Genomic DNA, 24,292 nt, shown 5'->3' with positions numbered 1-24,292 from the left:
AGTAGAAGGCAAGGGAAGAGGGAGTTCCAGTGGTCAGCAATTACTAACATTGTAAACACCAGGTAGCTGGTTATCTATCTATAGATAACTTTTCCTAGGCTTTTTAGGTGTTGCCATGTTACTGAGTTCTTGCCAAAGGCAGGTGAGCAACCTGCGTATGCTTTGTTGATCACATAACTTGAACAAGAAAATGTCTGTTCTTCACTTCCTTAATATCTAGAGCTAGATTATAGCTGTGTTTACCTAAGTAAATGGACAAGAACAACATCTTAAGTGATGAAGGGACACTGAAGGAATGAGATAACCAGTGCCTTCATACCTGGATGAATTCTTCAGTAGAGCTTCCTTTCTTAAGATATTTATATTAGAAATACACTTCTGTACAACATGTAGCAAGATAGTTTGCCTCTTGTTCTACTGAAGCTGATAATGCTATGTCTATTATTTTAATCCAAGTAAGAGACAAAGGTACTTTTCACCAAGAAAAGCCCATGAGGTGAAGAATAGGATAAAAATTTTGGATATACAGGGTGAGGCAAAAATAGGCTTACAGTTATGAGTATGTGTGGGAAAAACAGCTGTTAGGCCTTCTTGCTGGTTTACTGGCTGCAAGTACTTTGTGAAATGAGCACCTGAGCACGTGACAGCATTATTGTAAGGATAAGGGCTTCTCCTTAGGGGCCATGAGAGCAGATCGAGCCCCCACCACAGCGAGGTGCAGTTTGTTTCCTGATCCCTTGCCCTCCACTGGGAAAAGCAGGTTTTCCTTTGTTTTATTTTTCTTTCTTTTTTGGCTTGCCTGTCTTTGCGAGCCACCAATAAATTGGTATGGCTCACCACTTTCTGGCTCCACAGTTTCTTTATCCTTGTCCGAGTTCAATTCCAATCTGCATGGCCACACCCACCAGCCTTCCAGTATGCAAAACAGTTTATTTTTGCATTATCAATTATTGTATTATTTTTCATATAAACAACTGTAAATCTACTTCTTTGTCACCTTGTATTGTGAGGTAATGCTGACAGATGTAAGAGAAAAAGAGACAGATAAATAATAAACCCAGTAGGTTTTCCTGAGTACCTGGAAGAATTGGGTTGATTTTAACTGAAATAAAGATAATTTAAGGAGAACTTGTTTGGATGGGTTAAGAGCAGGAGCTTACTTTCAAATATTAAATGTTTAAAATACATGTGAACATTCTAACATAGAAGAGGAGATTGTAATTAGACATATAAATCTGTAGTACAGTAGAGATAAACATGAGAAATGTAAATTTCATAGTCATTCACATAAAAATAAAGATTAAAACCATTTAACTGGATGAGATCATCCAAGGACTAAGATTGAAAGCAAATGTTATAAACAAAGAAATCTGAACAATTCAAACCTATTGACGCAAGCTTGAATGTGTCATGGTCATAATATTTTTGCTCATTCTTATGTTATTAACTAATTATAGTAGATAAATTATCTTTTTGAATTTTAAAAATCTGCCACTAAAAAAAATAGATATATGTTTAAAAGCCTTACCATTGGAAGGAAAAGAAATTAAATGAAAGGACTTCATAAAAAATAATAAAAATTTCAAGTAGTTATTAAATAACATATTTAAAAAGCAAAAACTAAGAAGAACTGAAAAAGCCAGAGAATTAGAATTATAAAATGACCATAAAAACAAAACATGTCAGTTATCCTAGCAAATATAACTGGATAAATATTCTCAAGTGAAAGATGTGAAACTTATAATAAATTATAAAAATTCATTTATGTACTGGTTAAAAAAGGCACACCTAAATATTAGTATAGTGGGTAACTTCTAAATACTTAGAAGAAAAAAAATTGAAAGCACACAAAATCAAAACAAAACAAACATCTTATCAGTTTATGGAGGATAAGCAAAATGGGGAAATATAATTAGAAAACAGAAAGTCTATAAAAATATTGAAAATGAACTATAGCGTTTTCAGCTACACAAAAGCAAAGAAAAATTTTGTTTAGAAAATACACATGAACACTTAATTTATAAAAGTCTTGTTCTACTCTGACAAGGAAAAGAATATATAAAACTTTAAAACACACATTTAAAGTAAATATATGAAAAATATGTCATATGTGTACTTAACAAAAGAACGTAGATATTGTTATATTGATATTAGAAAATAATTGATTTTAACTCAAATGGCAGTACCAAAAATAAGTCAATAAAAATAATAACTAAAATTTAAATTTATTTGGAAGTTATATAATTTTATTTAAATGAAGCTATTACCACTTTATACTTTGTAAAACAAATGTTGATGGAATTATAAGGTACTGGTTTGCTTTTACAGATCTACAAACCCATGGTCATTCACTAATGGATTGATTGGTTGGTCAAAGATGTGGAAAGAATTAGAGGAAAGATTAAAGACAAGAATACCTAGAGTAGAATTATGTAGATAAACCTGTTTTGCATTTGCTTAAATTATGAAGATTTTCATATCTAATGGGAATTTCCTCCAGAAACCAAGTGCTGCAGACACCTGTCTCAATAATAAGGTGTTCTGAAGGAGTAGTTCTGTGTATGCCACTATTTTTTCCACTTTCCAGAATTTGATCATAAAACTCATGTATAGAAGAGCAATGCAGAGTGGAATGGAAACTATCATGAATGTACAACATTGAATTCACCTCACTAAGGCTTAACTGATTGTTTCAGCTGTTATATACTCTATCTGTTAATAGAAGATATCCTCCCACCTCCTTCTCAGTGTGGCAGCACTTCTTAGGGATCTAGCCAGCCAGAAAGTGAAAAGTTGCATTGCTCACCTTCCATCCTACAGGATGCATCAGTTTTCTCCACAGAAGTAATTAAATTTTCAAATAACAAATATCTCCCCCACACTCTCTGTAACATTTTTTTTATTAATTTTAATGGGGTGACATTGGTCAATCCGGGTACATAGATTCAGAGAAAACATCTCCAGTTTATTTTGGCATTTCATTATGTTGCATACCCATCACCCAAAGTCAAATGTCTTTCATCACCTTCTATCTGCTTTTCTTTGTGCCCTTCCTTGCTTCCCCCAACCTCTCCCTCTCTTTCCTCCACCCTGCCTTAACCACCACACGCTTGTCCATGTCCCTGAATTTCATTTTTATATCCCACCTATGTATGGAATCATATATTTCTTAGTTTTTTCTGATTTACTTATTTCACACAGTATAATGTTATCAAGGTCCATCCATGTTGTTATAAATTAGTGGTAGTCAACCTGGTCCCTTCCGCCCACTAGTGGGTGTTGCAGCTTTCATGGTGGGTGGTAGCAGAGCAACCAAAGTATAAATAAAAAGATAGATTTAACTATAGTAAGTTGTTTTATAAAGATTTATTCTGACAAACTTGGCAAAAATCCAACATAAATTACTTGGTAAGTAATTATTATTATATGCTTTAACTTACTGTAACTCTACTTTATAAATTTTATAAAGTTACTTCCCTACTTTATAAATCACCATTACTGTGGAACTGGTGGGTGGTTAGAAAATTTTACTAGTAACAGAGATACAAAAGTGGGCGGTAAGTATAAAAAGGTTGACTACCCCTGTTGTAAATGATCTGATGTCATCATTTCTTATGGCTGAATAGTATTCCATAGTATATATGTACCACATCTTCTTTATCCAGTCATCTATTGAAGGGCATTTTGGTTGTTTTTATGTCTTGGTCACTATGAACAATGCTGCAATGAACATAAGGCTGCATGTGTCTTTACATATCTGTGTCTTTGAGTTTTGGGGGTATATACCCAGTAGAGGAATTGCTGGGTCATATGGTAGTTCTATTTTTGATTTTTTGAGGAACCACCATACTTTCTTCCATAATAGTTGTACTACTTTACATTATTACCAACAGTGGATGAGGATTCCTTCTTCTCCACAGCCTCTACAACACTTATTAATACCTGTCTTGTTGGTAATAGCTAATCTAACAGGTGTGAGGTAGTATCTCATTGTAGTTTTGATTTGCATTTCTCTAATAGCTAATGAAGATGAGCATCTTTTCATATATCTGTTGGCCATTTGTATTTCTTCCTGAGAGAAGTGTCTGTTCGTGTCCTCTTCCCATTTTTTATTGGATTGTTTGTTTATTTGTTGTTGAGTTTTATGAGTTCTTTGTATAGTTTGGATATTAGGCCCTTATCTGTGCTGTTGTTTGAAAATATCATTTTTCATTTAGTTAGCTGTCTGTTTATTTTGTTGAGTTTCCCTTGCTGTACAAAAACTTCTTCGTCTGATGTAGTCCCATTCATTTATTTTTGCTTTCACTTCCCTTGATTTGGAGTCAAATTCATAAAGTGCTTTTTGTAACCAAGGTCCAGGAGTTTAGTGCCTATGTTTTCTTCTATGTAATTTATTGTTTTAGGTCTTATATTTATATTTAGGTCTTTGATTCCTTTTGAATTAATTTTAGTACAAGGGGACAAACTGTAGTCGAGTTTCATTCTTTTGCATGTGGCTTTCCAGTTTTCCCAGCACTATTTGTTGAAGAGGCTTTCTTTTCTCCATTGTGTGTTGTTGGCCCCTTTATTAAAAATTATTTGACCATATATATGTGGTTTTATTTTTGGGCTTTCTATTCTGTTTCATTAGTCTGAATGTCCATTTTTCTGCCAGTACCATGATGTTTTGACTACTATGGCTCTATAATATAATTTGAAGTCAGGTATTGACTTCAAATTAAAAAAGAACAAAGACCCTTATCTTTGTTCTTTTTCTTAAGATTGCTTTGGCTATTTGGGATTTTTTATAGTTCCATATAAACCTGATAATTTTTTTTCATTTATTTAAAAAATGACATTGAAATTTTGATGGGAATTGCATTAAATTAGTATATTGCTTTGGGTAATATAGTCATTTTGACTGTATTTATTCTTCTTATTTAAGAACAAGAAATATTTTTCTATTTCATTATATCTTTTTTGATTTCCATTAACAATGCTTTATAGTTTTCATTATATAGATCCTTTACATTCTTTGTTATGTTTATTCCTAGGCATTTTATTTTCTTGTTGCAACCGTGAAGGGGATTATGTTTTTGAGCTTGTTTTCTGATGTTTCATTGTTGGTATATAGGAAGGCAATGGACTTTTGTATACTTTTGTATCCTGCGACCTTACTATATTGGTTTATTGTTTCTACTAGTCTTTTTGTGGAGTCTTTGGGGTTTTCAATGTATAGGATCACATTATCTGCAAAAAGTGTAACCTTTACTTCTTTTTTCTCAATATAAATGCCTTTTATTTCTTTCTCTTGTCTGATTGCTCTGGCTAGAACTTCTAGCACTACATTGAATAAGAGTGGAGAGAGTGGACAACCTTGTCTTGTTCCTGATTTAGGGGAAAAGTCCTCAGTTTTATGCCATTTAATATGATGTTAACTGATGGTTTATCATAAATGACCTTTATTTTGTTGAGATATTTTCCTTCTATACCCATTTTGTTGAGTGTTGTAAACATAAAATGATTTTGTATTTTATTGAATGCCTTTTCTGCATCTATTGATAAGATCATATGGTTTTTCTTTTTCATTTTCTTGATATGGTATATTACATTAACCGTTTTACATATGTTGAACCATCCTTGTGATTTCTGGGATGAATCTTACTTGATCATGATGAATTATTATTTTAATGTGTTGTTGTATTCGATTTGCTAGTATTTTGTTTAGTATTTTAGCATCTGTATTCATTAGAGATATTGGTCTGTAGATTTCTTTTTATGTGTTGTCCTTGGAAGGTTTTGGTATGAGGGTTATGTTGGCCTCATAAAATATGTTTGGCAGTATTCCTTCTTCTTCAAATTTTTGGAAGACTTTGAGTAGAATAGAAACCAAGTCTTTTTTGAATGTTTGATAGAATTCACTAGTATAGCCCTGGACTTTTATTTTGGGGAGGTTTTTGATAGTTGTTTCTATTTCCTCCTTGCTTATGAGTCTGTTTAGGCTTCTTCATGACTCAGTATAGGAAGATTGTATTGTTCTAGGATTTATCCATTCATTCTAGATTGTTAAATTTGGTTGCATACAGTTTCTCATAGTATTCTACAATAATTCTTTGTATATCTATGATGTCTGTGGTGATTTCTCCTCTTTTATTTTGGATTTTGTTTATATGAATTTCTAAAGGAAAAGAGATCAGTACTCTTGACTGAATAGTCAGGTATTGCATGTTTTAAAAATTCTTGCAGTAGCACACTGGTTAAAAAAAAGCTGACCTGAATTACCTTTTCTTTTTTTAAAATTGCATATTGGTTCAGTGGCACACAAAACTCAAAATGGCAAGGTGATAGTTTCACCTTCCAATTCAATGGAATCATCATTTTGTTCCCAGTGAAAACATTTCCCTTTGAGGATTAAGATAAATTTATGAATGGGAAGCAAGAATTCTGTGTGTATATAATGTAATCCCAGTTCTGCTTCTTGATTTCTGCACCCATGTGTTCTGGCTGTGCAGAGACAGCACCATGCAATGGTTTCTGAATCAAAGCATAAACTGCCTCCTATAAAACAAAACCCTCCTTTGAGGTTCTTGCCCCTAAGTGTTCCTGTAACATAGTAATCAGTAAGCCATTCTGCCTTTTGATTAAGCAAATGCTTTAGAGCAATAAAGCCCATTGCAAAATTTTGCTAGACTGGAGTCTCTAGTTAGTAGAAGTTCTTCATTTTAATATGCTTAAATTTATCCTTTTTTTATGATTAGTGCTTTCACTGTTTTGTATTTAAAGCTTTTCCCCTTTGTTAAAATTGTGCAAATATTGTTTTATAATATTTTTTTTCTATATACGTAAGTAATAGTCTCAATGAAGTGTGCAGACTTCCCACTCTGGTGTCTCTAATTCTCTCTATCATGTAGTAAATAATTATGCATGCATAAGTATTTTTTCTGTGTCTTGTATTTGGTTCTGTTGCTTAATCTGCCTGTATCTGTTCTGATACCATATTGTCCTAATTATTACAGTTTTATAACATGTCACAGTTGATCAATTCAGGTATTGGCATGGGCATGGCTTTTGCCAGGTTTCTGAAAGGATCTCCACTGGGTCACTGGTGGTCTTTGGACAGGTAGTACTAGCCCTAGACCACCTCTTGATTCTAAACCTATGTATTCTGTCTGTGCAGTGACAGCACCATATAACTGGGGTAGAACTAGGTCATACAGCTAGTATAAGGTTTACAGACAGGGCCAAGGTCTGTAGGCCTGCCTCTGGGGGCATGAGAGGAGTTTCTCGGCTGGATCCCTGGGAAGGCAGGAAAGCTCCTGGACAATGACTATGAAGGGTTCGATCATAATCAAAATGCTGCTTTAGGACCTGCGATCATACTGAGGTCATCGGGCCTGCTTCCAAGGATATGAATGATCATGTTTTCCACCAGATCTCTGGACTGGTAGGAATTATCTTAGACTGCAGCTGGGATGGTAGGAGCTATATTATAGGGCTGTTCTGGATAACCAGTAGAGACTAAGGTCAGCAGACCTGTTACCTAAGGTGCGGGAAGATGTAGTTTTTCTCAGGTCCCTTGGTGAATGATGCTGATGTCAGGACCAAAGCCTGTCAGGGCTCTAGTCAAATCCCCAGGGGTATGGGATCTGTAGTTAGGACAATGACTGCTCAGCTTTAGTGCAGGTCTACCTTTAAAAATGGCCCTCAGTCTTGGGCTCCATTGAGGTTTCACAGCTTCCTACCTGGATCCCAAAGCTTTCACAAAAGCACATTGTCCATGGATGGCTGTCAAATCACTGTGGCTGTGGATGGGTAAAAAGGAGCCAATTCTTAATCTGCTATCTTGCTGACATCACTTGCCTAGCTCTGAGCATTTTATAACTATAAAATTTGAACAAAGTCTCTAAGGTAGACTTTTCCTTTAATATAACAAATCATAGTTCATTCTATTTTGTACTGAAAACTAGATCACCAGTATAATTTTACATTCTAAGTGCTACAATCAAGAACTATATTTAAAAACAGAATTCTTTGCAGATCAAAATTTTTTGCAATAAAGAAAAGCTAGAATGAGAATTTAAAATTAAATTAGTTCATGAGGATGGACCCTAATCCACAAGACATTTTCCTTGTAAGAAGAGGAAGAGACATAAGGCATCTTTTTCTGACCGTGAACATCCAGAGGAAGACCATGTGAGTACAAAGGGTGACGGTGTCTGAAGTCAGGAAGGGAAGCCTCACTGGAAACCAACCCTGCTGGCAACTTTAGTTTGTACTTCAAACCTCCAGATTTGTGAAAAAAATAAACATCTGTTGCTTATGCCAGTGACTCTGTAGGACCTTGTTATGGGCACCTGAGCAGAATAATGGTAAGCTTTATGAAACTTTGTAAATATTTCAAAGCAGAATGTGCCATCATCATTATGTTCTATTTTGGCCTCATCCTAGTAACACTGGGCAAGTAGAGAGGCTTCTTTTTATTTAAAAATGAAATAATATGTCATAGCAAACTAATTAATTAATATTATTTTATTTATATATATTTAAAACTCCCTCACATACACTTTCACCTTCCCCACCCTGGCAATTACCACAGTTTAAACTAATTTTTGAAGATGCTTCCCTGATTAAATGATCTGTTGCAATTTGTAAACTGTGTGATTCTGAGTTGCCTACATCCATGAAATCAAGCTCATAATTTGTTCACTCCAGCAATCACCATATCACTTAAGGTTATAAAATTAAAATAAGGGTGTCATAAATAGCACTTTTAATTATTAATGTCTCTGTGTCAGAAAGTGGATAAAGAGGAAGAGGATAAGTGTTCCTGGGACTAGGAAAAAGAAGAATGGGTCATGCTCCTCAGTTAATGGTTTTGTGGCATTCTAAGCTGTTTTTTTAGGCTAAATAAAGAGAAATGGGAATTTCGAATACAGGACGGAGGTGTAGGAATAAACAAAGTCTTCTATTTAAACGTTTAACAACTTGGAAAGATCTATGCCCTCTTTTTCTTCTTTTTTGTTTTACCAAATATTTGACAAGAAAGTAAACAGCATTTTATGGATAAGAAAATAGCAGATGCAACACAGGCCAACAGGAACCCAATCACATCCAGAGAGTGGTACTGGACCCAGGTGAGGTTGTGGACAGCTGGCCGCAGGTGTTTGGCTCCTTTGTGACGCATGACAAACTCGATCCAGAAGACGGCTCGATCCAAAGGCTTTACGGGTTGATCATGGTGAATCCTTGATAACTTCATCATGTTTTCTTTATAACTGGAAAGCACATAAGAAAAACAACAAAAAGTGAGAGAAATTAATAATATTTTGTGTGTGTTAGATACATGATACATGTCATAAAAATTAAGGTTTCAGAGTTGTTGTTACATGTACTCTGCTCTTGTCATAGAATTTTAACTTAGTGGGGAGATTGAAAAAGAAATACATTCTTAACAGAATGTGGTTAAATTCAGACAGAGAAAATAATCAGAATAAAACAGTTGTTAATTGAAGGTTAATTTTTTCAAGCTAGAAGTGTGACATTGTATGATCTGTACTTTCCGGAGATTTCCAAGACTAAGAAGGTAAATGGCCCAAGGTTATGAGAAAAGATCCATTAAAAGGTCTGTAAGAACAATCTCTAACATTTTCTTGTATGATGCATAACACAATCAAGGGCACTCCTTTAGGAAGCAGTAGTACTTACGAAGGATCATTAATGACTGTTCTCAGGGCGCTGAGCAAGTCTGCACTTGTCATTGTGTGTAAATTCACCTCCACAGCCACTCCTTTGGCCTTCATGTGAGCAATGTTATCAGGCTGATCACCAAACAGGGGAACTCCCACCATAGGGACTCCATGGTAAATAGCTTCATAGATCCCATTTATTCCACCATGAGTGATAAAAGCTTTGGTTTTTGGATGACCTAGTTTAATGATAGAATGAGAAGAGGGTAAAAATTTTATTATAACACATGAGAAATTTTGAGACAGGGAGGAAAATCTATAAGATGTTACTGAAGAAAGCAGTATTTTCTACAGTATTTTCTGCGGGAACACTACCACAGAAAATTGCTATTTCAGGAAAAGGAGGTATTAGTTCCCTCTGCGTTGCCTGAAACTCTAATGTGAATCATAGCAAGTATGACTTTATAAAATTAATAGTCAAATTTTTAATTATAACTTTTAAAATTGGAGATGAAATGAGAAACATTTATAATTGTTAACTATTTGTTGATATTAGATTTTATGTTAAAATTAGCTGTTAAAGAATTAATCAACTTTTAATCAACTTGTACATCAACCACTAGACAGCTTTTCTTCTCCAGTCTTACCAAGAAGGTCATTCTGGGGTATCCAATCATAGAGCCGAGTATTGTCTCCTAATGTGGCTGGTTTCTTTCCTTTGTATCTCCATAAAACCTGTGGAAGACAGTGCACATATTTCACAAGAAAAATCACAGGATCATGACATTGTAAAATTGTTGAGTTATGTATAAATCATGCATCTACTCTACTTCAAGTGATAGTTGGTAGGGAGTAGAGGGGAGTAGTTGGTAAACTCTGAAAGAAATAGTGGGACTGTTTATAATGACCTTTTTGAAAGAGTATGTGGTAGTCACCTATCAAGTATACTATTATCATTTTGTCTGTTTTCACTTAAGAACTTCCAGGAGTGAGACTGTAAGTGAAAAATTAGAAAATATTGCTATACTAGCTTAATGAATCGGAGTTTGGGAATTAAATTTTTTATGGCCAAATGACTTTTGTATAAATTTATGTCATGGGCATTTCTAGCTTTGCCTTCAAATCAGTGTTTCTTATAAATATCATTGCTTTAGATTTATCTACTACTAACTTTGTGATGAGTGGTTATATTTCCATCCTTTATTTCTATCTCTTATTTTTCGCTTCCAAGTTCCTTCCTTCCTTCCTTCCTTCCTTCCTTCCTTCCTTCCTTCCTTCCTTCCTTCCTTCCTTCCTCCCTCCCTCCCTCCCTCCCTCCCTCCCTTCCTTCCTTCCTTCCTTCCTTCCTTCCTTCCTTCCTTCCTTCCTTCCTTCCATCTTTCAAAATAAAGAAGTGCTTTTGCTTATATACCAAAGTTCAGTGAAGTACCTTTTTGATTTTGTTTTTGCAATTATCACACTTGCCATTATATAGATTTCTAAATATAATTTTATGGAATTTAACCAAATACACAAATAAAAGAACTTTTAGATATTTTTAAAATAGCAGTATATAATGAGCAGAAATCTAAAATGATGGTGATAACACTAAAACTAATTAAAAATCATTAAGTTAGGACATGCAAATTGCTAGAGTATGAAAATTTTCTATAACCTTTTAATTTTACAAACTCATTAAAAGACTAAATGAATCTACTTCTATGCTCAATTATGATGAATCAAGTTATAATACAAAGACATTGAGGATATTCTTGTGCGTGATTCATTTCCATTTTAATAATTTCAATTCTCTTCTTTCCTGGTCCTGGAGTGAACACACTTCAGAATTATTTTGGGAATAGTCATAACAGACCTTAAGATTTCATAACCAATGTGCTTAATGTTTTTATCTCTATTACATTGAAAAACAATTCTAAAAAGATGGGTTTTCATAGTAACCACAAAGCTTATCAGGCAAGGCTCAAATATGCCTAAAGTCACTATTGCAAACTTTTACAAAATTTTACTTAATACTAGTACCTGATATTTTAAGTGTAAAATGAGATGCAACTTTCAATTGAAAAGACACCATTATTCACATTCTGTCCCATTTGGTAAGTAGCTGCCCAGTAATATTTAAGGTTATACCAACCTTCTGTGGAATCTGGGCAAGAGCTGAGGCAATAAGATTGGTCTTTTCTTCTGAGAGATTTTCAATGATTGTACCCAGAGAAAACACCACAATGCCATCTTTGCCTGATTTCTGAACAAATTCTTCCATTTCCTGTAGAGAAAGATTTTTTTGTATCACAGAGATACAGCATCATAGGTTATAAAATAAAGTTCAGTTATATTTCTAAAATAAAGATTCAAGGGTATTTCAGAGACATGAGACTGTATTTTATCTTTTGAAACCTAAAATCACCTAGTCTTTTTAGGAGGGAGTATGTGTTACAATATACAGATGATTTATTGTGGAATTGGGTACTTGAAACCTATATAATTTTATTAATTTATTTCACCCCAATAAATTAATATAAATAAATAAATAAAATCTATGGCTAAATGCATAATCACTGATTGGTGAATAGCAGGGAACCAAACTATTATACAAAAAGATCAGGTCTAATTTTATTAAAAAGTGAGTAATTTGCAAACTTATATAATTTTTCCTCAGACAAAAGCCCCAAAATGGATCTGAATTAAGCCTCTGACAGTTTACATCAAATATATCAATACTGTGGTGATCTACCTGGTTTTTAGATATATTATTAGTGATAATTTTTTAATATTTAGGTCTTCTGTTATTAATAAGGTTAAGAAGATATTTGTTAGAATTGTGGTAAATGTAATGTATTAGAAAAGAAGATAACATATTTAAATGGCTTTATAATCATAAATTACTTTTAGGAGACAGTAATTTCTTTTTATTCTGGTATATAAAACACCCCCTTAGTGGACATTAGCTGCATGTTCTTAATTTGAGCCTTAGCACACAGGTAACACATAGTTACTGCTGTAAATTAAACTACCCCACCATTTAGAATTGTACATGGGAAACACTGAGTTTGGGCCAATTCAGATCATATTCTATAAGAATGCCATCCTCTAGACATGCACCATGCATTCTCTGTGAAAACTTTTGTGGCAGCTCTGGAATCACCATGTTTCTCATTTAAAAGCTTTTAAATGCCAGAAAAGAGGTGATGTCAGCTTCACTAATATTAGGAGAACATACTTGACATCACAGAAATTGTTATTATTTTGATTCACCTTCCCAAACACATGGAGTTTAAATAAAATATTTTATATGTAAATGTGTATGTATGTATGTATGAATAAAGACATGTCTGAAAGTTTTTGATTGCAAGACCTCTCATTATTTTTATGACATTTTTACAATTTATTTTAAAGACAGCATTATTTTAAAAACAATGTTGAAAAAAGTGAGGCATACTTTCAGATGGATTGTAGTTTAAAGAGATAATTATATATATAAATACAGTGTGGAAGAGAAACACAGGGACTATTTGTATCCTCCACTACAGGACAAAATAAAGACTTTTTTTAACTTATGGATTTGTTGAACTGAAAGAAATTGTGTGAGGATATAAAATTAAATTGTATTAAGTTATACATTTCACAAATTATTTTTCTTAAAAAAGTGTACATTCCATTGGTGGAATACTTTGTTCTCTAAACCCAAGATGATCACCTTCCAGACTGGGCCAAAGAGAATCTTCCCACTGAATACATGGAAACATCAGCCTTCTGAATTGTACTAGGGTATTCCACCTTTAAACAGTTTAGCCTGATGCTCATAGTACACATATTTAGTCAGGGTATCTAATAAAATATTATTACTTCTCTGATTTCTGTGCAAAGTTTCTACATGCAGGAAAGAGTGTTTAGTTGCTTCAAATCCATGGACCATGGGAGGACTGGAGAGATATCTGGAGGGTGAAGGTACTTGTGGGACAGGCTGTATGCATGGAGATATAGACACATGTGTGTCCCTCCATTTATCTGCTGTATCACCACAACTTCTCTGTATCCTGTGCACATGGAGAGAGTGAAGTAGAAAGGTTGAATTTTTCTTGGTGGTTGGGATGGTGGATAAAGCCTGGATACAGGACAAACCTCACAGCCTCCACCCTGAGGCAATCTCATTTTCATCTAAATAATCACAGGACTGTTGTGCTTCAATGAGTTTATATAAGTGAGGTGCTTAAAATGGTGCCTGGTACACAGAATGCAAGACATTAAGGTCAGCAGTTATCATTTGCATCTTCTAATCCAGTGCCTTGCACCCACACACATAATCCATACATGCTTTTTAAGTAGATAATGTTAAACTCTGTGCTACCATGGCAGCTGAAACTGTCTCAGGAAGATCTCTTTCTTGGTTCTTTTTTTTTCATCCTTTACAAAAAGGAGATATTAGCTCAACAACTGATCCTCAATCTTGAACAAAGGGTACATTCCTTGCAATTCTATTCATAGTAGAAAAGTTTCTTGATTTTTGGTGAGCTGAAACTCCTGTTGGCAGCATAAGAACAAAGGAGGCTAGAATAGGCTGAATAATAAAAGTGGTACTATTCCCTGCAGGAAATAGCAGTTGTCTCCAAAAATGTACTAGCACTAGATTTTATGTACAGTGAAGAAGATTGGTCTTTTAGAGAGGGAGAGTCAAGGGTTTCTTTGAGAAGAAACTAACCCCTTCTGTAAATCAGGAAACCTCAAGGTACTCAGTGGCCAAGAGGAAGCCCAATCCACTTCCACAATGAATCATTTGCTCCTCTAAACCTGAAAGCTCAAGCCCATTGGGCACCTTTTTGGTGTTCGTTCTCTTCCGTTCCTCCTCAATAATTTCACAACATTCTCTCATGCCCAATAATCCCCCTTTCTTTTGTTTTACAGCCTGGTTGGTAGCTTTGGCCAATTCTTCCTTGTAAGACCTGCCCTAAACTGTGCCCTTTTCTGTCAAAAACTCATTTTATTTCCACCTCTTTCTTTCTAGGACCTTTTAATTGTGAAACCTTTCATTTTACAACCCAATTAAAGACAAGCCCTTACACTTGTAAACCAGTCTTGTCCATGGGCACTAGCCTCTTGGAAAGAAACCTCCATTTTTTTTTCTTTTTTTTTTTCTATTACAGTTTCCATTCAATTTTGTTTTGTATTTTTTTCAGCATATTAGTTAGAAGCTCTCCAATTTTGAAAAGAGTAAAAAAAAAGTTGCTGAGCACTGACTGCTTAATGGGTACAGGGGTGTTCCTCCAGGGTAAAGAACAAAAATCTTTTGGAAGTGAATTGAAATGATGATTGCAAACTATTGTGAATGTGCTAAGTGTTACTGAATCATACATTCATCAATATGCATCAGTATTTTATGCTAATATAACAAATTGAGAATTCTATTTGAAATATTATGTACCATGCAAACTTCCTAAAGGGATTTTGTTAATATTTGTACAGTACAAGTAAATGAAAGTTTTCTTCTCATTCTCTATTAATAGTTCAACACAGTACCCACGTAATGCTTATCTATTACTCATTTGTTTCTCAATACTGTTTCCTTCCAATGTTCCTTACCTACCACATTTTTTTCTTTGAAAAATTAAGAATGTGGAGTATAATTATCTTTCTATTCCAAAAGAAACCTGTCATCAGAATCAAGCCAAGATTGGGTTTCTCATTTTCATGAACTCTACTTTATGCTGATAACATCCAATCTTTCCTTTGCTGTGTACTTAGGCTGAGACTTCGTATTACCCAAATAACTTCTAAAAATTCTACATGAAAATTTTCTTGCTCCTTTAAGTGATTAGCAACAATGCAAAGCTCATTGTATTAGTCTCAAATAAATTTTTTCCTCACGTTTCCTATTTCAGCAGTAACCATCATATAAAATAAACATTCAAAATGGAGATAAAGGAGTTCTCTTTATTTTCTTCTCTTCTTTCAGCTTTTAATTCCTCTCACCTATGAAAAAGTGTGGAACATATCCCAGTGTCTCATAAAAGCATGCTGATCTCTCTACCATCATGACATATGTCCTTGTTCATAACTATATCATACTTGTGAGAAAAACTACAGCAGTCTCCCTAGTGATTTGAATGGCTACAGTTTCCTGTCACTCTCATCAATTATCCATATTTTAAGATGTGCTTCAATATTGCCATTTTTTCAGCCAAATTTCTCAATATAATGCCTAAAATACCTATATATAACTCACAAGAGCCTCTCTGACATGAAAACTGGAAATGGGGTTGGCCATTGAAAGATGTTCAGCATCATATCTCTATTAAGACTGTAATCTTTTAAGGGAAAGTAGGTATCATAATGTACATAAAATCTTCAATGTTATAGTCTTACCTGAGGTAAAGGTTTGCTAGGTTTACAGTGCAATCCTCCAACAAATTCGAAATTAGGTAGATAAGGACGAGGAAATTCGAAATCCCAGTATGTTCGAATTAACCACATTTCAGCTTTCCCCAGAGTCTCACATAATGTAGTAGGTCTTCCTGGAAAAATTTAAAAAAATTAAAAGTTGGGTGGAGGGAATTAGATTGTAAATTAAACAGGAAAATTGCACCACTAACTTGATAATTAGTTACCAAGGGAAAAATAAGTTTAGGTCTTCTAGAATAATACGGCTTCTAGATGGGAAATGAAAAGGGCATTATTACAATAATGTAGAATAAAAGAAAGAAACAGAAAAAGAAATAAAGACAAAAGAGAATAAGAACCCCCTGAGTAATTCATACTCAGTGTGACCTTCTTTTTAGGATGTGTCATACATAAGTACATACTATGACTATCACACACAACTGCCACCTTACTGATGTTTTTGAGGAAGCACATTTAAGTTGTTAATTTTAGGTTTTAATGCAGAGAATAATTAATTGGAAATAAACAAGTCAATCATTTCTGGTTTACAAAATATACATGTGTTGTAACTGAGAGAAAGGGAAAAAACTGAGATAAGAATGCTTTTCACTTTAAGATTCTAATAAATATTTTAACTCATTTTTAATTTCTCCATTACAGTTGATGTACAATATTTTATTAGTTTCAAGTGTACAACCCTGTGATTAGACATTTTATAACTTAATAAGTGATCTAATCAAAACTGATAGGGACATACACCTAGGAAACAAATCCTCATTTTACAGTCATCACTTTTTAATGTTTGAAATAATATCCAAGATTTTATAGTCCAATGGTTATAATTTGATAATGAAGAAACTTTGCCCGACAACACTCAATTTAAAATGTCAGAGCATTATTCCATACGTAGGTGGGACTTAAAAGTGAAACTAAGAGACATTGATAAGAGTGTGGTGGTTACGGGGGGAGGGGGGAGAGGGAGAGGGAAAGGGGGAGGAGGAGGGGCACAAAGAAAACTAGATAGAAGGTGACAGAGGACAATCTGACTTCGGGTGATGGGTATGCAATATAAGTGAACGACAAGATAACCTGGACTTGTTATCTTTGAATATATGTATCCTGATTTATTGATGTCGCCCCATTAAAAATAAAATTATTAAAAAAATAAATAAAAAAATAAAATGTCAGAGAATAGATTAGAACTCCATCTCTTAGCTTCTGAATTAATGTGTTTTTGCCCTCTAGATATCTACTTTTTTTGGGTACTCAATCCTGTTTTGATTACAAACACAAGGTGATATTTTTATTAGTCATTCTCTTATTTCACTTACTCTTTTTTCTTCCCAGATCATTCAGTTTATATGACTTTAGCTACATTTTTAGAAAGACACAGCTTAAAGCAATTAGGATAATTACAGATTTAAAGTAATGATTCACAATAATGAGTATAGAGGAGATAAAAAGATAAAGAATGAAAGTGAATTTAACTATAAAATAGACTATAAATAATTTCATAAATTGTATTTGAAATGTTACATATGGCCCTGACTAGGTGGAGCAGTGGTAGAGAATTGCCTCAGCATGTGGATGTCCCAGGTTCGATTCCTGGTCAAGGTACACAGAAGCACCCAACTATTTCTTTACCCCTTCTTCTCTTGCTCCTCTCTCTCTCTCTTTTTCTTTTCTCCTCCTGCAGCCATGGCTCAATTAGAGTGAGTTGACCCCAGGTGCTGAGGATGACTCCATGGTCTCCACCTCGGTGCTAAGAAGAGCTCAGGGGCAGAGAAATGCCCCAATGTGCAGAGCATTACCCCCCCCACCCCAGTGGGCTTCCCTAGTGGATCCCAGTCAGGGTGCATGCAGCAGTCTATCTCTTTGCTTCCACTCTTCTCACTGAATAAAAAATAAAAAATAAATAAAAAAAGAAAGTAATGTTACATATGTGGAATTACAGACATAAAAGGGTGAAATAAAATAGAAAACATCTCCTCTTCTCTCTAAAATGAATAAAATCTTTTTAAAAAATTGAAAACTAACCTTTTTTTAGCTATATAATTTACAAAAATGAGTTGTAATCAAAATATATGTGTATATGTGTATACATATATAATTAATTAATGAGTTAAATTTTAGCTAACAATTCTATATAATTATCAGATGAATTTGTTATGATAAGTTACCCAGTGAGTAAAGCGGAATGGTTTTTAATTTTAAAGACTTCTTAGGGGTTGCCTGAGTGCATGGCTGGTACAATTGTTTCTAATAGAAGATGCTCTTTATTTTCCTTCTCTTTAGATTATGCATCTGTCCTTTTTTTCTCATGTTGAAGCTTTTCAAGCATCATTACTCATAATCTTATTATACCAAAATATAGCATTGATATAGTATAGTTTTCATTACGACTGAGTTTTGACTTGAGCCAAGATTTTTGTATTTTTTATTTAAATCTATAAAGTCTAGCATGTAGTGTGTTCTCAGGCATGCATAATGATTAAGTTAATTATAGCAGATCAATACATTTAAGTTTGAATTATGTCTAAATCAAAGGATTTGAGGTTGGTATCTTTGAGGTTAGTTCTGTGAAACAATTTGATATTCAGTTAATTAAATTATGTAATATGTTTAAAGTCAAATTTGATTATTTGTTTGGTAGTTCTTGTCTGTGTTTCTCAAGGATAGTTGAAGTAGAAGCGTGTCTGGTTGACATTCTGATCACAGGTGAGTGTATGAAATTGCAAAGTGAAACATTTTTAAGTAGAAAGGTAAAGACTTAAAAGTAGGTCACATAGGTGTATGTCAGTGAAGTTAAAAAAATATTTTTCATTGACTGCTCAAGACACAAAGTCTTTTAGAGTTTTCTAATTACTCTGTCAGGTTTTGTGTAGCACTACTCTAAGAAATAAAAAGCATTCTAGGAACTTTTTCATGACCAGCTATGATGAACCTGTCCAAATAAAACTCAGAAGTTTCATTGAAAGGTTAGATGTATAAGATTGGTGGGTGCCTGTTCTGGTAAAGTATAAAGTATATATCATAATTGAGGATAATTATCACTATCAAAAATTTTTAGTGTGGATTCAGGTAAATTAAACACAATAAAATAATAATATATTAGTCTATCACGGGTGTCAGGCAAGCAGGTTATCTTACTCTTTGAGTAAACATTATCCTTGCTTTACCAATAATAGCTATAACCTTCTTTAATATGGAAACTGGATATATTGGACTTGTATGTAATATCCAAATATGACAAACATTGCATCTCTTAGAAGATTGACATTTTTGTGTGTTTTGTATTATTTTTGCAGGAACCTAACAAGTATCAAATTATCTTAGAGAAATGGTTTGATGACTATGAAGACAGAATAACCATGACAAGATTACTTCTTTCTTTCTTTCTTTCTTTCTTTCTTTCTTTCTTTCTTTCTTTCTTTCTTTCTTTCTTTCTTTCTTTCTCTCTCTCTCTCTCTCTTTCTTTCTTTCTTTCTTTCTCTTTCAATCTCTCTCTCTCTCTCTTTCTTTCTTTTTTTATGTTTTCCTTTTTAGAGAGTCAGAGAGAAGAATAGATAGGGACAGACAGAAACGGAGAGAGATGAGAAGCATCAATTATTAATTTTTTTGTTGTGACACTTTAGCTGTTCATTGATTGCTTTCTCATATGTGCCTTGACCACAGGCCTTCAGCAGACCGAATAACCCCTTGCTCAAGCCAGCGACCTTGGGTCCAAGCTGGTGAGCTTTGCTCAAACCAGATGAGCCCGCACTCAAGCTGGTGACCTCGAGGTCTCGAACCTGGGTCTTCCACACCCCAGTCTGATGCTCTATCCACTGCACCACCTCCTGGTCAGGCTTTCTTTTTCTTTTTCTATTTTTTTTCTCCCTCTATCTCTTTTTTTCTTTCTTTCTCTTATTTCCTCTTTCTTTCTTCCTTTCACTCTCTTTCTTTCTTTCTTTTTTCCTTTCTTCCTCTTTCTTTCCCTTCCACTCCTCCTTTCCTTCCTCCCTCCCTTTCTTCCTTCCTTTTTTCTTTCCTTTCTCCCTTTTTCTTTCGTCCAGCTTTTCCATTGATTTGAGGTAGGAGGGAGAAAGAGAAAGACAGAGATACACACACAGAGAAAGGCATCAACTCTTTGTTCCATTTAGTTGTTCCAATTAGTTGTGCTTAATTGATTGCTTCTGCTACATGCCTGACCAGGGATCAAACCTGTGATCTCAGCACAAAAGAATGATGTCAATTGAGCCATCTGGCTAGGGCTGGCAAGAGATTTCTTCCTCCTATTCCCTCTTAGTTTTTGAATACCAGTTGATTATTGTCAGTGGTAGAATTTTAAAAAGACACATATTTTAAAATGTATTACTTTCATTTACTTTGATTTTATTCACTTATATTCCTAAATTTATTTTGATAACAAGTTTAAAATGAAAAGCAGAGCCTCTTACCTAATGCCTCACTATAAAACTGGTCCCAAAAATCAGTATCATAATCCCGCATCCAGATGTCAAAGAAAACTGAAAGCATTGCATTTTTTACTCTTTCCAGAAAGGTCATTTGGTCTGTTAGTCCCACCATCTGAACAGGTACATAGGAAGGTGGAGCCGGAAGTTTTCCACAGAGTTTTTCCTTCATGCCTCCTATAGAAACTCTTAATGAGAGCACAAAAGGGACTGCCAACAATTCAGCCACCAGCTCTCCACAAGGCACCACAGGGTCTATAAGCATGACATCATATTTGGCTTCCTGGAGCTTCTTCATGACCGTCTGATTGTGGACTGCACTCTCACACAAGACTTTTATACCTTTAGTCATTTTAATAAAGAAATCATTTATTTTCACCGTTGATTGCCATGGTGTTAAGTTTGGCAAGTCATTAAAAATTAAGTCCAGAAATTGGGCATGTGACTCTTCCACAATTTCTTTGTTATTTGGTGGGTACAGTATCTCAAAGTTCAGAGAGGAAGGTTTTCTGTGGTCAATGAGCTTAGTGTGCAGAAAAGTCAATACTGTTACCTCATGTCCTTTTTCTGTGAGATCTTCCAGAATGGTCTTCATATTAAGCCAATGGCTCATGTCACAGGGCCACACCAGAACTTTCCCACAGTATCCACAGCCAGCATTACAGAGCTGCAGCAGCAGAATCACCAGAGCCCACTTCTCAGACAGCATGACAGCAGCTCCACCACACACTTCCCTACAGAGGCTTTAGGGTGTTTCTGCCGAGTGCAGAGATCAAGTGGCAAATAAAACATATAATAAGTTAAAAATTAACTTAGAAAAAAAATTATGTTACATGCAAGGTTAATGTTTATTGAGGGACTAAAACATATAAAAAATATCTTGGATAAATTATTCCAAATACCAGAACTTAAAAATAAAATACATTAAATAGAGATACATTTATTCTCTAGATTGGCAATAAGGAAAATAACAAATAAGAACCCCTCTTAAGTTAACATTTCACACACAGAAACACAAATAGGCACAAAACATCAAATCCATTTCACTCATTGTTTGAATATTCTAAGTAGTTTAGGTGAAAACATACATCCCTTTTCTATATGAAATAGCAAATAATTTTCTTATATACACTTGGATACCTGTGGGAAATATTTTTGATAAGAATCTTATGAATAGTACAGGGTGTTCAGAATTCCAAAAAACAAACAAACAAATAAAAAAAACCCACAGTCCTCTGGGGGAATAATTGGAAACAACTTCGGTAAGATAGATGACATGTACTGTGGGATGAAAGTGCTGGTACTGTGCAGGCAGAGGGTGGCAGAAGGCAGATTTCACAATGAATAGAGGAGTGAGAAAAATTCATGGGTTGAAGAAAAGCATTCCAGTGGGCACAGATCCCAGAAAGTTGTGGGCAGTGCAGAAGGTTATAGAAGAAAGTTAGATTGAAATAGGAGAAAATAGATAGTCTTGAATGATTTTGATTTTGATTTTTAGACAAAATTTATTTACTCAAATTTTAAAAAAGGGTTATCAGAAGATCAATTTTTTCCTTTAGCAAACCATTCTGGCTGCTAAACATGGAATGGTATACAAAAGCAAGAGTTAAAAGAAGGAAAGGGATTAAAAATGTGTATTAGTAACTTAAACATGGCATCATAACAGCCTGAAACATGGACAGAAAATAATAAATGTGAGGAATGCAGTTGAAATTTGTGATTAGTGATTAGATCTGAGACTGAAGAAGATAATATATACGATTGTAAAGAAATATTTCTGCCTAAAAGCTCTAAAGGCTGATAATATCATTAGATAAAATATTATATGCAAGATTAACAGCAGGTTTAAGAATCAATTTGACCTATCAGATTTTTTCTTTCCTGATGGGACTGATTTAGTAAGACAGGTATACAGAAATGTTTATACAGCCCTTGGATATTCAGATTTAAGCAGATGATCATGTTTCAAGATCTGAAGCGGGGAATCATTTGTCTGTCTACTCATCCACCTGCCCTTTTATATTAATAATACACAAAAATAAGCATCAACCCTGGATGGGATAGCTCCGCTAGTTTAGAGCGTCAGCCCAATATGCCACGTTGGGGGTCTCCCCCTTAGGGCACATACAAGAATCAACTAATGAATTCATAAATAAGTGGAACAACAAAGCAATGGTTTTCTCGCTTTTTCTTTCCCCTCTCCTTCTCTTTTTAACATCAATAAATAGAACTTAAAAATAATATACGTTAATGTGATCCTTTTTACATTAGCACACTCAATAAACGGTTTGTACCTCCTACTATATCCAAGTTTTCCGGAAGAACTGTAATTCATGATGGGTATTCACACTGCATGAACTTTTTATTAATAGATGAACTTTTGGGGAAGAGAACAATTTTTTGGAGGAGCAGCCCAGCGACTGGGAGAGCCCCGCAGCAAGCGTGGGCACGAGGCATAGTGGCCCTCCAGGACACAGGCCGCGGCGGGCGCGAGGCGGGGCGGAGCTCCCGGGTCTCCCTTTACCCTCCCGGGGATGAGGAGCCCAGACGGGCTGGGGCGCTCCCTTCCTCTCCCTCCACCCACTTCCCTGGTCCCTTTGAGCTGCTCGGTCTCTCTGACCCAAGACTGTTGGGTCTGACTGGCTATGACTCGTGGACAGGACAAGATTTAATCTCAGCGCAAAAGTGTCAAAATAACATAGTTAGCTGGGGCCCTGGCCCGTGGGCTCAGTGGTAGAGCGTTTCCCCGGCTTGTGGTTGTCCCGGGTTCATTTACCGGTCAGGGCACACAGGAGAGGCGACCATTGGCTTCTTCACCCGCCCTCACCCTCGCTCCTCCTTCCCCTCCCAGCGCGGAGGATGGCTCCTGGCCTCCAAGGAAGAACGCGGTTACTAAGCAACGGAGCAACGCCCCATTTGGGCAGAGCATTGCCTCTTACTAGGCTTGGGGAGGATCCCCTTGAGGAGCATTAGAGAGTGTGTCTCTGTCTCCCCTCCTCTTCACTGAATTAAAAAAAAAAAAAGGGAAAAAAAGAATCTAGTTGGACAAAAAGATGTGCCTCCTGTCAAACTACCTTCATATATACCTGCACTATCCGGAGGACACAAAACCAGACCCTGAGCCCTTTAAGCAGCACCTTGAGAGCAACCATTTTAAAACTCCACTACCTCCAGAACTGGCTGATGTTCAGGCATAAAGTTTACAAGTGAATTCATGACATCTTTGACACTTCTACTGTCTCAGATCTTAGATAACAAACCTGCAGCTGTTTTTCTAATAAACTGTTGATCAGCAAAAATAGAGGGGCTACCAAAACACTCATTTTTATACCATTCCTTTTTTAGCTTCATGAAAAGATAATTATGTGTAAATGTACATTTGACTCTAATTTGGAAATCTGAAAAACCAGTCTATCCTTGTTAAAAAATTTTTACAATTGTAATTATATTAATGTTCATATTGTGTCAAAGAACTTGTTTAATAAAGTGGCACTTTGATTATACAACAAAAAAAATTTTTTTCTATCTTGCATCACCTAGGTCAGATATCTGAAAAATGTGGTTCATTGTGTGGTTTGTGTCTGTACATGTATGAAAAAATAGAATAAAGAATAAAGATGATATAACATACTGGGAGATTATCTAGAGATCCTAGGAAAAATTAATTGTCTATGTGTAATAAATACTGATGCATTATCTCTTATACTAACATCTCTCAACAGAGATTAGATTGTAGCTATAACTTGATTGGAATGAAAGGATATTTAGAATCTTGAATAAAATTTCAAACATCAGTATACA

General features: G+C 34.9%; 1 protein-coding gene across 2 annotated transcripts; it reads right to left on the bottom strand.

The window, feature by feature from the left end:
* Positions 1-8,490: 8,490 nt before the first annotated feature.
* Positions 8,491-21,232, bottom strand: LOC136337719 (UDP-glucuronosyltransferase 2A2-like). 2 transcript variants are annotated; one of them, XM_066279396.1, is made up of 6 exons: positions 20,477-21,232; positions 16,023-16,171; positions 11,797-11,928; positions 10,313-10,400; positions 9,685-9,904; positions 8,491-9,254 (listed from the first exon to the last, which is right to left on the bottom strand). In XM_066279396.1, the coding sequence occupies exons 1-6, from the start codon at positions 21,198-21,200 to the stop codon at positions 8,975-8,977; spliced, it is 1,593 nt and encodes a 530-aa protein (XP_066135493.1). In that variant the 5' UTR covers positions 21,201-21,232; the 3' UTR covers positions 8,491-8,974. The 2 variants fall into 2 exon arrangements, with proteins under 2 accessions (XP_066135493.1, XP_066135494.1); XM_066279397.1 differs by having other exon boundaries at positions 21,045-21,178.
* Between the last annotated feature and the right edge of the window lie 3,060 nt (positions 21,233-24,292).

The sequence above is a fragment of the Saccopteryx bilineata genome, chromosome 5 (genome assembly GCF_036850765.1).
Source record: "Saccopteryx bilineata isolate mSacBil1 chromosome 5, mSacBil1_pri_phased_curated, whole genome shotgun sequence".
Classification (NCBI taxonomy): Eukaryota; Metazoa; Chordata; class Mammalia; order Chiroptera; family Emballonuridae; genus Saccopteryx; species Saccopteryx bilineata.
This window is presented reverse-complemented; position numbering and strand designations above follow the sequence as displayed.